Raw genomic sequence first — 13,291 nt, 5'->3', positions numbered from 1 at the left:
CTAGCCAAATGAACACTTTTTGCAGCATTAGGATAATCTTACACTGGGGGGAAAAAAACACAACGCTCTAATTTATACCTTGCAGTTTGCACACAGCTCTTAGATGACAGTTAATTTTGCACTGTGCTAGGTTAGGATTTCAATGTATAAACTGAAAGTAACAAAAGGATCTCTCTGACAAAAGCAATAACCCACGGACCTATTTACATTATGTGCACTTTGTGATCGGCATGCTACATGTTCTTTGCAGCTGGAACATTAACCCTCTGCACTGCCTTTCTATGAGTCAAAACCTCCACTAGACAAAACTCTGATCCCTCTCTAGGAAGAACATTAATCACCAGAGTTCTCATGACATTTTTACTGTTTCTTACGACCCCACCCAAAGTCACACCGTCGCACTGTCCTAGAGCCGGCCCTTCTCAAGGGTCCTGTGACCTCAGTGATTGTGGCTCTAGAAGGTGTGCTGGTTCTTAGGCCTTTCCACAAGTCTGGAGGTGAACTTCAGTATGGATTGTGGTGGACAAGCCTTCCAGGTTAACTCATACTTGCCACCACTAGGATCCACCTGCTGGTGCTAAGACACCAGAGCTTCTACAGTCTTGCGGGGCCTTCTAAGGTGTAGCATGTGCTCCCTCAGGAGAGTGGTCCTGGGGACTGGTAATGAAGGCTGAACCTGTTTCCCCAGTTCCAAATTCATTAGTTCTGACCATAGTGCCACATCCTCTTCCCATCCTCTCCCCACTGAACTCCAAGCTGCCCCACTGAGAGAAACTCGCACTGCCTTCAACTGCAACCCAATTGTGCCCCACTATAAACACCTGGATGAAACTTAATTCAAATTATGCACTAGACAAGAGCAATATGCTGCCTAGAAAAAAGTAAGAACATCCTGGAAAAAGCAAACACACTTTGGGAATGCAAGATTAAGTAAAGCATGTGAAATGTAAGCAGGAACAACATGGTTACCTAAAAGCTTTTACACTCACTATTCAGAAATCAGTGAGTGCTTTTGCCTGAAAAGTTAAGGACATAACTACAGGGCCCGGACGGGACCCATTTCAATGTCTATTGCTTATATTCTTACAAAACGTAAGCACTATTGTTTAAAAATACCACATTTATGAACACAGAGTCGCCGTACACATTTTGTTTTCCAATCCACCCATCAATTAGGCGCTTCACTGGCAAACTCTGTAAAGTGACGCTAATGTGTTTGAGAGTAAATAAAACAAATCTGGCCATTTTGCGACCACTCTGTCATGCTTCATTTTGTTATTTATTTATTTTTCATATTTTGAACCTTTTATTGTTGAGGCTGCTCTTTGGAATAGAAACATTTCAAAGAAAACGATAGTTCCAGCAAAAGTGTTTTTAATTTTTTGGATCCATTTTACAAGGGAACAATAAGAAAAAGGAGGAAAGCGAGGGTGAGAACCGTTTCATGAAGTCACTGTTTTCAGTAAGTGAGGAGGAGCTAGACAGAAAGAGACAAAGAAGAAAGAGAGAGGGAGCAGTTGCCAGCAGCAGAGCATGTGAAGCAGACACTGTCATTGTTTTATCTGGTCAAGAAGAAAAGACAGAGTCCGTTTCTTTCTCTGCCCGCACGCCTGTCACCTAACTGCCCCAAACGCCAAGCCATATCTGTAGGCCTTGCCTATTCATGCCGTCCTGGGATGCATGTTGAAAATAAAAAAGTAGATGAAGGCAATCTATTGATTTTTAAAAAGTAGGAGCACGCCTTGCTCTGCCGATCCCACCCACTTTGACCACTGTTTGATCCGAGCGAGTTCTAAAGTTCTAGATTCTGGGCCCCAATATTTATACTCAGTTTCTCTTTGTTCTTCTGGGGCAGAGAGTGTCTGTATTCAGCCCAAACCAGTCCTGTTCTCGCTGATCAGCTTCTTGGCAGGAGGTGACAAAAGGATTGTCCAAGGCAGACTAGGCCCATTCAGGTGCAATGAAATCTCCGGCCCACTACTCTAAATGTGGCCCAGGTCTATTCAGCCCAGCCCTGTCTCATACAGGAAAGGCAGGACACACCTCAACCCCCCCCCCCCTCCTTCCCCCTCCCCCCAGTAGCTGTCTGATGAGAATGCACATCTTTAGTCCCTTTCACCTGAAAGCCTGACAGTCAATCCACAACCCAGAAGAGGCACACAGGATGGCTAAGCAAGAAAATACCTACTTTCTTAAAGTGGTATTTCATATACAGAACATAAAAATCATCTTTACTAAAAGATGCATTTCTGCATTTTGAGTTCAGGCATACTAAACTCCATTTCTCTATCTTGTCCCAATGGGAATATACTCTTGTAAAATGTTATCTGCAGTGGCAGGTCTGAGAACCCTTTAACCCCTTCGACGCTCATGACGAGCTGGGCTCGTCATGAGGTAGCCTCCTCGCACGCTCATGACGAGCCCAGCTCGTCATGTAAAGTGCACTTTACAAATTCTCAGCGTACGGGCGGAATTCCGCCCGCACGCATGCGGTTAAAAGGCTGCTTGTGTGGGTGGTGCCATCAGAGCTACAGACCCACTAGTTTCATTTGATGTACAGGCCCTGGCACTCTCAGTGCAGTTTACTAGGGACTTAACAGTAAATCAAATATGCCAAACATGGGGACACCAATCCATAATCCAATTTACAATAGGAGCAGTGAGAAAGTGCACAGAGACACTAAATGAGCAAAAACAGAGTCAAAACCAAGCGGCCAGAAAGCAAAAAGACTGAGGAAACACGCCCAAAGATGCCATGTCTAACAATCAAAATACAAGGAGATGATGGACAGAGCACTGAAACTTTTCAGACACTCACCCCCAGTCAGAAACTTTTCAGACACTCACCCCCAGTTACAGATCTGGGTTGAATCCATCATCGTTCTTTAGCTCACTTCGCCACCCCAGTTCAGACACAGCTATATGCAAATCAGTCTTGACACTGTGCCTCATAGGAAAAGTCGAGCCCGAACCGCCAAGCTATCTCTTCCCTGGACCGGAAACAAGCATCCTGGGACCGGTTTCGGGCTAACAGCCCTCATTAGCCAGACTAGCTTAAATCCAGTGGCAAAGTGAACAAGGGATCCATGTCTGGGCATATCCTGCCAACTTAGGGCGAACAAACCAAACACAAGGAGATGATGGACGAAGCGCTGAATCTTTTCAGACACTCACCCCCAGTCACAGATCTGGGTTGAATCCATCATCGTTCTTTAGCTCACTTCGCCACCCCAGTTCAGATTCAGCTGTATGCAAATCAGTCTTGACCCTGTACCTCATGGGAAAAGTCCCGCCTGAACTGCCAAGCAATGTCTTCCCTGGACCGGACACTAGCATCCTGGGACCGGTTTCGGGCTAACAGCCCTCATCAGCCAGGCTAGCTTGAATCCAGTGGCAAAGTGAGCAAGGGACCCACGTCTAGGCATACCTGCCAACTTAGGGCGAACAAAGCAAACACAAGGAGATGATGGACGGAGCGCTGAAACTTTTCAGACACTCAAACCCAGTCACAGATCTGGGTTGAATCCATCTTCGTTCTTTAGCTCACTTCGCCACCCCAGTTCAGACACAGCTATATGCAAATCAGTCTTGACCCAGTGCCTCATGGGAACAGTCCCGCCCGAACTGCCAAGGCATGTCTTCCCTCTACTGGAAACAAGCAGCCTGGGACCGGTTTCGGGCTAACAGCCCTCATCAGCCAGGCTAGCTTGAATCCAGTGGTAAAGTGAGCAAGGGTCTAACAATCAGCAATCCAAAATGATTTGCATTTATAATTTTCTATTACATTGTTATAACAAGACTACATGGGTTCCCTCTTCTCACCTTCAATCCAGTTGCATCTTTATCTCTAAAGCCATGGGATGGGGTGGGGGTTGTGTGTGGGGGGTGGAGGTATTCTACTACAACTCCCCCGTGTTTGTAGTCTTACCAATCAAGGAGGAGAGATGCAGCTCCGAGCTATTCATTCCATACTTACCTGTTGCATCTATATGTGCTGCCCTCTTCCCATGCTGAGACCTCGGTGTGTTGCGGGCCCTGTATTTCCAGGCTGGCTCAAGCCCAATTATTCGAGTGGACTTGAGCTGGTATGGTGAAAGCGCACAGCCCAGTGATCCTGGAGATTTTGAGAGTGCTGTGCAATATCCTCCCCAACCCTCCTCTGTGATCTCTCTTGTATGTCAGCTGCCCATGTCGTTCTGACCCCATCTAGTTTGTACTGTGCTTGTGAGAGTAGCTCTCTATACACTACTGTCACACCTTTGTTTATCAGTTGGAGTCAGTCCCTTGTATTCAGGAGGTTCGTCCATCCGCAGCCCCCACTTGGTGTGGACCGCGTTTTGTATTGCTCCATAAAGCAGGAAGTGGCCCCCCAGTAGTCCATATTTCTGCCATAGACCTCCAAATCGTCGCTGCACCCTTGAAGTAAGACACTCATCACTTCTACCCCATGGGAAATCCATTGTTCTAGACGTCGTCCTTGATCATCTCCCCAGTATGTGTCCGAATGGATAGCCTTATCTCCCCCCCCCCCCCTAGGCAGCCTCAGTTTCGCCATTGGTGGCACCGGGCACCTCAAATGAGGCCAACTAAGATGTAGTCTGAGTGTTGGAATAGTTTTCTGTCAAGGTTTACTGGGAGGGTGGATAAAAAGTAGAGCGGTCAGGGCAATGCTACCATTTTGGCAAGTGCTGTCATCACTGGTACAGGCTAGCCAATGGAAGCTCACACAGCTCATAGTCCTCTTACTCCCGATAGCCTTCTTTATGTTTCCCTTTAAAAGGTCTTTCTCCATCCTGTATATTTGGATCATTCATTTATTTCCCAAGTCAACTTGTTTCTCCCCATGTGCCGTTCTCCTGGTCGTTCGATCGCCATACAAGTATCCATAATAATGGGAAGATGATGATTCGATCCCCCGACTTAATACATGATTCAGAAATAATTGTTTTCAAAAAGGTAACTGATACACGTTGTACCTTTTAAAATATTAAAATAGAAATAGACATGCATGAAACATTAGTGCATACCAAAAATTGCACTCTATCATATCTCTTTGCTTATTTGCTCTAACTAGTTGAAATAAAATATTCTTTTTCCAGGGACTTAAGAGGAAATTCATTTCACTGTGACTGCAAGATGAAATGGCTGGTGGAATGGCTAAGTAACACCAATGCAACAGTGGAACAGATCTACTGTGAAAGTCCACCGGAGTATAATGGCCGTAAAATCAACAGCCTCTCACCAAAGGACTTTGACTGCATCACTACAGGTAAACAGCTTACAGTGAATACAATTCCACAAAAATTCAGGTTTGTGCATTTGCTAGATGTGTTATTTTGATAACCTACAATTACATTGTTTCTTGCTTAACAGGGAGGGCTAAACCTGATCCATGCACTAACCATTGTTTATGTAGATATTGGAATTATAGATTGTGCGGCCTTTACTACACACGCTGATTACCAGGTGTAATGCACTCTGCAACCCTGCAATATACCCAAGTGTACTTCTGCTTGTCAAACCTGCCAAAATGAAAATATACTGGGGAGGGGGGGGGGGGGGGGGTGAATCCCTGTAAAAACAGGACATGCCGTTTTTAATGTATTTATTTATTTTAAAGGTTTTATATAGCGCTGGCTGGACCCGGAGGTATCAGAGCGCTTTACATGAGCATCAGATCATAGTTACAGGTTACAGCGTTACAAATGTTACACAGTTATTAGAGCATGGCAACATAGTTACTTGTAAGGTCAAGATAAACAATAAGCACAAATACAAAAGGGGAAAATCAAGCAAGGGGAAAAATTCAGGGGAGGGGGAAGGAGCTGGGGAAGTAGATAGGTAATAAAGGTGGGAAAGAGAAGGGGGCGAGTGAAGGACATCGCAAGGAAAGAGGAGGGGAAGGACGACGGGGACACAAACCCATAGACGAGTCAAAGCAACGTCCATAGTCCAGTAAGCTGTGATCCCAGGGGAAGTGGTATCACTTCCCTATCTCTGTTGCGGGAGGCTCTCTTTACGCAGTGGACTCTCTCAGAGGGGTCTCTTAGACTCCAGGCCTACATACTGGATCCTTCCCCAAAAAGGGGAGAGGGAGTACTTTGGCATGGGGTGCCATACCATACCTCAGCTGTGAGTGGCTCCCTAGGTGCAGTGGACTCTCTCAGCGGGTATGCTGAGACTCCAGAGTATAAATATTGGATCTTTCCCCAACAAGGGGAGAAGGAGTGCTTAGTCAAAGGGCACAAAGGACAGGGGGCTAGTCAGACTAGCAGGTAAGGTGAGAGATTCAGGGGAGAGAGGATAAGAGCTAGGAGCTAGGGAGGTAGACAAAGGGAGAAAGAATACTAAATGGGAACAAATGTAATTAATGAGTTATTATATAGCGCTGGCTAGACCTGATGGAATCAGAGCTCTTTACATGAGGGACACTAATGTTGCAAATTACATCAGTTAAAAGTTACATAAGTATCAACAAAAGCATTTAAAGAACATAGGAGAACAATGTGAATGGAGTAGGAAGGGTAAGGGGATAGGGTAAAGGGGTAGGAGGAAGAAAGGACGTAGAGACGAGGGGAAAATAGTTACAAAAGATACAAGAAAAAACTTTTTAGGAGCATAGAAGAAAAGGAAAATGGGGTGAGGAATGGAAAGGGGGTGAGGGCAAAAGGGGTAGTGTATAGATACAGGGGAGAGGCGAAGGGAAAGTTTGGGGGGGAGGGGGTGGGGTGAAAGGGTAGGAGGGGGAATTGACAGAGAGACGAAGGAAAGTCTGCCCAAAATCCGGCTGGGTAGGTGACGGCCGAGGGGGAATCCACAACCCATCTCCTCTTCAGCTAACAGGTAGCTCCACCGGACATCGGACAAATAGCAGGGTCTCTATGGTCGAGGGAAGGTTCAGAGTACCTGTCCAGGAGGGAGAGCAGGATCAAGGTCAGGTGACGGATGTGGTTAAGCTCAGGACGCTGACCAGTTCTATTGTCCGGGAGCTTCAGAGCATCGTGGAGAGACCGACTGAGGCTGCCAACTTGAGGTCAGGCAGGGGGGTTGAGACCTTGGTGTTAAGGTCAGTCAGTCCCTAAAATTCCCAAAGCATAAGGGGTGTAATCTATGCTGTGAAGCGGCAGGAGGACAGGGCCAGTGTCCGCATGTCTTCAGAGGGGGTGAGTGGCAGGTCTGGCGTGGCGTCTCCAGAGTAATTCTGCAATGATCAGGGAGCACTCCCGTTCTGCAGCCCCATCGAGCATACAAGCTCCTCGCATACATAATTACATTAAAGAACAGGCACCGTAGCACATAAGGCGAGAACTCTATTCTGCACCAACCTCATAAGCCTAAATATAGTAGACCACAACTCCTAAACATTACTTGCATTAGGAAATAAACTTAAACTTAGTAACATAACCTGCAGTAGGGAATAAATCAAACCTAGACCACAGTAGAAAACATAAGACAGTAGGTAAAACCTAGTAAGCATAAAAGCACATCTATAAGCATAAATCAAGGTGCATAAATCACACTACAAACATTACATTTCCTAGCGCCTATAAAAAGTACACTAGATCCTTGCGCCCTACAAACCTAATAGTCCCCTGGGCCAACTGGCCATCTATAAGGGGCTCAAATGCCGTCTGTCCAAAAAGTCAGGGCGTGCTGCCAATGCAGCGACGGTCACGGGGGGCGCACTTGGCGCAAACCTAAACGTGGCAGCTGCCCACTACTAGCTGGACAGCTGGTAATCTTCAATGAAGGGCCTAAACGTTGCAGCTGGCACTAAGTGCTGCGCAGCTGTGCAGGCCAAGATAGGGATGGGCAAAAGAGTGCGTCTCACTCCTGGAGTAAAAAGACATGTCCCCTGAAATAAAGAAGAACCTAAACGGTGCAGCTGCCCACTACTTGCTGGGCAGCTGTGAAAGCAAAAATGCAGCATGGGCTCTCACTGGCCCTCAGGAAAAATGTGGCCCCCTTTGCTGGAGCCAATCAGGGCTCAGTAAAGAATTATTCAAATGCTGGAGCCATCTGGCTCTGACACTAATGTTGCCAAACGTTGGAGCCACCTGGGCTCTGTAGAACAAATGATGCCCCCAAGAACGTGGAGTGCACTAGCGCTTTTTAAAATGAAGTATGCCCGAGGTTGGGGCAATTACGGGAGAAAATCATGGGCCCCTCTGAGCCAGCCATAAGATAATAGTGCCATCATTGGAGCCACTTGGGCTCGAAAAGCGATTGTACCCCACGTTGGAGCCTCCGGGGGCTCTGTCACCAACAACGCTCCCATGCACAATGAAAGAATGGTCTCCTCGGGGCCCGGGTAAGCGGGGCTAACCAACGATGGAGCGGCCCGCTCTCGTGGCGGGCCCGCTCGGAATCTGTCCCTTGATCGGACTCACCCCGTCCCCTTGAGCCCTCACTCACCTGCAGTTTCTCCTTCCCCGGTCTCTTCACCTGCGGCGGCACTTGCGGGGCTCTCTCGCCTCATGAGAGCACCGCCTTACCCGAAGGTGTCAGAGCGCTTCACAATAGGAACAGTAATGATACATGAGGAGAACATTACAAGTGAACAAATAACAGAAGCAAACGTTAAGTTACATGAGGTAAAAGTGGCAATTGTGAGCAAACAAAATGCAAGAGGTAGCAAATGGTGCATTACAGGAGGAAAAAGTGACATGTGTGCAGGTTACAAAGGCGTACTAAGTACAAGTAGAGGTGTAATACTGCAATATATTGCAGACACTCAAGCACAAGAACAAACGTTACGTAGGCAAGGGTGGCATTTGTGCAAGTATCTAGTGCAAACAAAATGTAAGAGGTAGCAAACAGTGTGTTACAAGAGAAAAGTGACGTGTGCATGTTACAAAAGAGTTCAGACACAGGTAGAAGGGTAACACTGTAATGACTGTCAGAACACACTGGGAAGGCACTTCCATAGTCATGGAGAAAAGGATACTCTATCATGGAGGGTCTTCCTTCAGATAATAGAGAGGGCGAGAATTACATTTGGAAGTGTCTTTGAAGGAGGAGAGCTTTGAGGTCAGAAGTCGTTCCAACAAAGGTTTCTTTCTTTAGTTCACCAAGGCGGGCTGACAGGCCAGGGCAGTGAAGGGCTCCACCTGAGTCATCAGCTGACCGCTCGGTGCCAGTGCAGGTGGGACGGTGTCCTCGCAGGGACACAAAGAAGCCCAACAATGACAGTGTCCGCGCGGGGCCACAATGAATGAGAAGCAACAACTGCCTCGCGCCACAGCACACGCTCACAAGTGATACCTTATTTTAAAGAGCAATGTACTTAATTAGAGGTGATTAAAGCACCCAGTGAATTCCAAAACCTACAGTATCATATTTCATGGAGTAGACAGCCTTAGTCGTCATTTTAATCTGTTTGGCGATTGCAGATAAGGATGTTCATTTTTTGGTAGATATCCTTTATGAAAGTTGAAAAGAATTTAAGAAAGTTACGATAGCTAGTATCTCTTTAGGTTGCTCTTTAACTTTCAGGAGTTACTTAAACTCTATTCCAAAAAATAAGATTTTGGGGCCGATTCGAAAAGAATTCTCAAAAAAGTCATCTGAACATAATAGCTTTCTTCCTACGATTTTTTTGTAGATTTCTAACATGGATCCTCAAAATTCTCCAGGAGTACACATAGAGACCCACACGAATGATAGATTTATACGCATAGATCTACTGCACCACCCTTGCTCCTGCGGGTTGTTTGCAGGCAAAAAGAATTAGGAACAAGTGGGAGGAGAAGTTTATACACCTCCAGAAATCATAACATCAGCTGCCTAGATTGGTGGTTTTGATCTGCATTTTCACATTTCCTCCTGCCTTTTTTGGGTGCTAAAGGCCTGGTTCTGTAGATATTCCATTCACCATGTTAGTTGACGTATAGCCTCTACCTAGGCCATTTATGACAATTTCTGCAGTGCGTAGGTTTGTTTGGTTTAGGATCTAGTCCTGTCAGTTACCCTGTGGTAGACTTTTTTACTTACTGTTATTGTATCCAGCCATCTCAGTGCCCTTATAGTAGTCTTGTTTAGTTACTGGTTTTGGATTCAGCGTTGTCAGTGGCCATATAGTAAGTCTTGTTGAATCCATCAAGTATATTACGAACACTATACTGATCTCTTTTTGACAGTCTGACACCATTTCCACATCCAACTTTCAGTCACTGGACATGTTGGCTAGTCACATTAGACTGTGTGGCTGCTTCTGCTCCACCACTATGTCTGGTGGAGTCAGCTCAAACCCTGGAGTGGTTGATGGAGTAGAAAATCTCCGATCTAGGAAACGCTAACTAAGATGGTGACAGGCACAGATGTGGGGGGAATCTGCAGATTATTGCCATGTTCTTCATTACCACCCTCCTCAACAGCAAGATGTGTACAGATGTGGTCTTGAAACACCCTTGATAGTTTGCCTGTACTCACAATTCTGACTTTTTGAGTGATCTCTACTTTCCTAAATACAACCTCCCTGAGTCTCCCTTTGGAACACCACGTTCCCAACGCCTAACTTATGACTGAAGAAAATTCACTACATTTTCACAGCAGTAAGCTCCTCCATCTGCTAAAATCTTTGCAGTTCCTAACTCTTAGCATCAGGATCTGTCATTTGATTTGTGTCACTTTTTGCAAACTTATGTTAAACTTAGGTGATCATAAATTATTGTGAATCATATTTATTATTTCCAGGTTGTGCTTCAATAATTACAAAACAAGTTCAGCAATCAACAGTTGAAAAATCGGATACTTAAATTCAATCTATACATTATTTCTTCCACATAGGTGTGCTCCATTTGTAGTGTCTTAATACAAAATTATGAGAAACCAGTGTACAGTTTCCTAACTGTTTATTTAATCATTCATTCACATACTTTATTTGGTCATCATTAAAATGGTTGTAAAAGAGCAACAGATTTACATCAGTGGGCATTGTTGTACAAAAATACGTCCAGGTTAAAAAACTGTTCACGAATAGTTACAAGATAAAATGGTAATAAATAATTAATAAAAGAAAAATCTCCTTACTATACAAACAACAATAATCATTAAAACATCAGAGAATTTCTGTATCGAAAAGATTTAAAAAAACATCCCGCTCTGTGAAATGCTTCAGCTGAGCACACCGACTCCAAATAGATCAGTGTAACTCTGCGCATTTTATTCTGCATCCTCTTTAGAATTGGGATTTTTTTTTAAAAACTCAAGCCAGGTAGGTGCTTGTAGTACTTACAAAAGAATACAAAATGTAGCAAGGTTTGGGGTGAAGTTTCATCCCAGGGACAACAACTAATGCCAACTGCATCATATTGTCCCAGAGGAAAACAAAGTGTAGAGACTACATGACACAGAGTAACATTCTTTCCCAGATATATCTAACCCATTACAGATAAGGTTCCATCCCAAAGGCTGTTTGAATCACAGCATACTCCTTAACTGTTTATTCTTTTTTGCAGAGTTTGCTGTTTACCAGTCCCTACCATACCAATCCCTGTCAGTGGATACCTTCTCTTTCATGAATGATGAGTATGTCGTAATTGCACAGCCTTTCACAGGGAAATGCATATTTCTTGAATGGGATCACGTGGAGATGTTTTTCAGGAACTATGACAATATAACAGGTATGAAACATTATAACAAATTAAATAGCTCAATAGCTTCTCTAAAAAGCAGCCCTACCTAATCCTATTTCTTTCCCACTGGCAGGTACTTCGACCGTTGTCTGCAAACCCCTGGTTATCGACAAGCAGCTTTATGTTATAGTGGCGCAGTTGTTTGGAGGATCCCACATTTACAAAAGAGACAAACTGGCTAATAAATTTATAAAAATCCAGGATATTGAAGTTCTCAAAATCAGAAAACCAAACGACATTGAAACCTTCAGCATTGAGGATGAATGGTATTTCATTGTTGCTGACAGCTCCAAGGCTGGATTCACCACAATCTACAAGTGGAACGGGAATGGTTTTTATTCCCAGCAGTCTCTTCATGCATGGTACAGAGATACGGATGCTGAGTTTCTTGAAATCCTCAATAAGCCCCATCTAATCTTGTCCAGCAGTTCACAGCGCCCAGTGATATATCAGTGGAATAAGGGAGCAAACGAATTCACCAAAAGCATGGAAATACCCGAAATGGAGGATGTTTATGCAGTGAAACACTTTAAGGTTAAAGAAGATGTCTATGTTTGCCTGACAAGGTTCATTGGTGATTCTAGGGTAATGAAATGGGAAGGATCGCTCTTTCTCGATGTACAACGGATGCCATCTCGTGGATCAATGGTACTCCAGCCTCTTGAAATAAACAACCACAAATATGCAGTGCTTGGGAGTGATTACTCCTTCACACAAGTCTACAAATGGGATATTGAAAAGGGAAAATTTATAAAATTTCAAGAATTGAACATACAGGCACCACGATCTTTCACCCATGTTTCTATAGATAAACGTGATTTTCTCTTTGCTTCAAGTTTCAAAGGCACAACACAAATATATAAACATGTCATAATTGACTTAAGTGCATGACAAACAAATGACATAAAGACATGCAAGCGTAAACGGACATGAACTAAGTGCATGATGATTCGCCCTCTTATCATACTTCTGGATGAATGCCTTTTAAAGAGCAAGCATTTCTAATAACCTCATCTTAAATTGTCAAGTCTGGTGGATATGTAAATTCACCTTTTTTTAAACTACAGTTGTTAACTGGTCTCTGCATCCTCAATCTGTAAATATGTTTGCGCCATTACATCTCTTATTATGAAAAGAAAAATTCTAAAGATGTACTTTTCCATTTATCTATTCATCTGTTTGAAAATAACTGCCAAATAAAATGTTTACATTTTCTGCCATTCTTGAGGGCAAATTGTAGTTCTTTACTGCTAAAAACAAGCATGCAATACAAGGTTTGCCATATGTTTACCTGTTTCTCTCTTGCTGCCATTATTAGGATTTCATTTGCAGTGTCCCAAAAAGCAAAAATAGTTTTACTGACAGATAAGTTCATGGCAAAATATTCAATCAGCATATTCACTTGTAACCAATTAGAAAACTTGCTTTGCCAAGCATGATAAATCAAACATTGTCGAAGCCCAGTAAGTCTTGACTTTCTAATGTGTGTGCAGATCCATTGGTTTTGCCAATGTTTGCCTGTAAAGTATTGCTTAAAAAAGGGTGGTGGGGGGATCTCAAAATACTGGCGCAAAAGCAGACACATATCTTAGATTATCTCAAAACTGAATATTGAAATCAATATTTTCAGACTTTTTTAAATGACAATGCTTATT

General features: G+C 44.0%; 1 protein-coding gene across 1 annotated transcript in view; it reads left to right on the top strand.

Annotated features, from left to right (window-relative positions):
• LGI1 (leucine rich glioma inactivated 1) overlaps positions 1-12,856 on the top strand; it is a 379,191-nt gene extending 366,335 nt beyond the window's left edge. Inside the window, exons 6-8 of the mRNA XM_078643390.1 lie at positions 5,100-5,269; positions 11,460-11,624; positions 11,710-12,856. Of these exons, the coding sequence (XP_078499516.1) occupies positions 5,100-5,269; positions 11,460-11,624; positions 11,710-12,527 (1,153 nt within the window). The 3' untranslated portion in view covers positions 12,528-12,856. The remainder of the gene's footprint in view (positions 1-5,099; positions 5,270-11,459; positions 11,625-11,709) is intronic.
• Positions 12,857-13,291: the final 435 nt, after the last annotated feature.

Source organism: Lissotriton helveticus, chromosome 5_1, assembly GCF_964261635.1.
Source record: "Lissotriton helveticus chromosome 5_1, aLisHel1.1, whole genome shotgun sequence".
Lineage (NCBI taxonomy): Eukaryota > Metazoa > Chordata > Amphibia > Caudata > Salamandridae > Lissotriton > Lissotriton helveticus.
The sequence above is the reverse complement of the archived record's forward strand: the minus strand, read 5'-3'. Positions and strand labels throughout refer to the sequence as shown.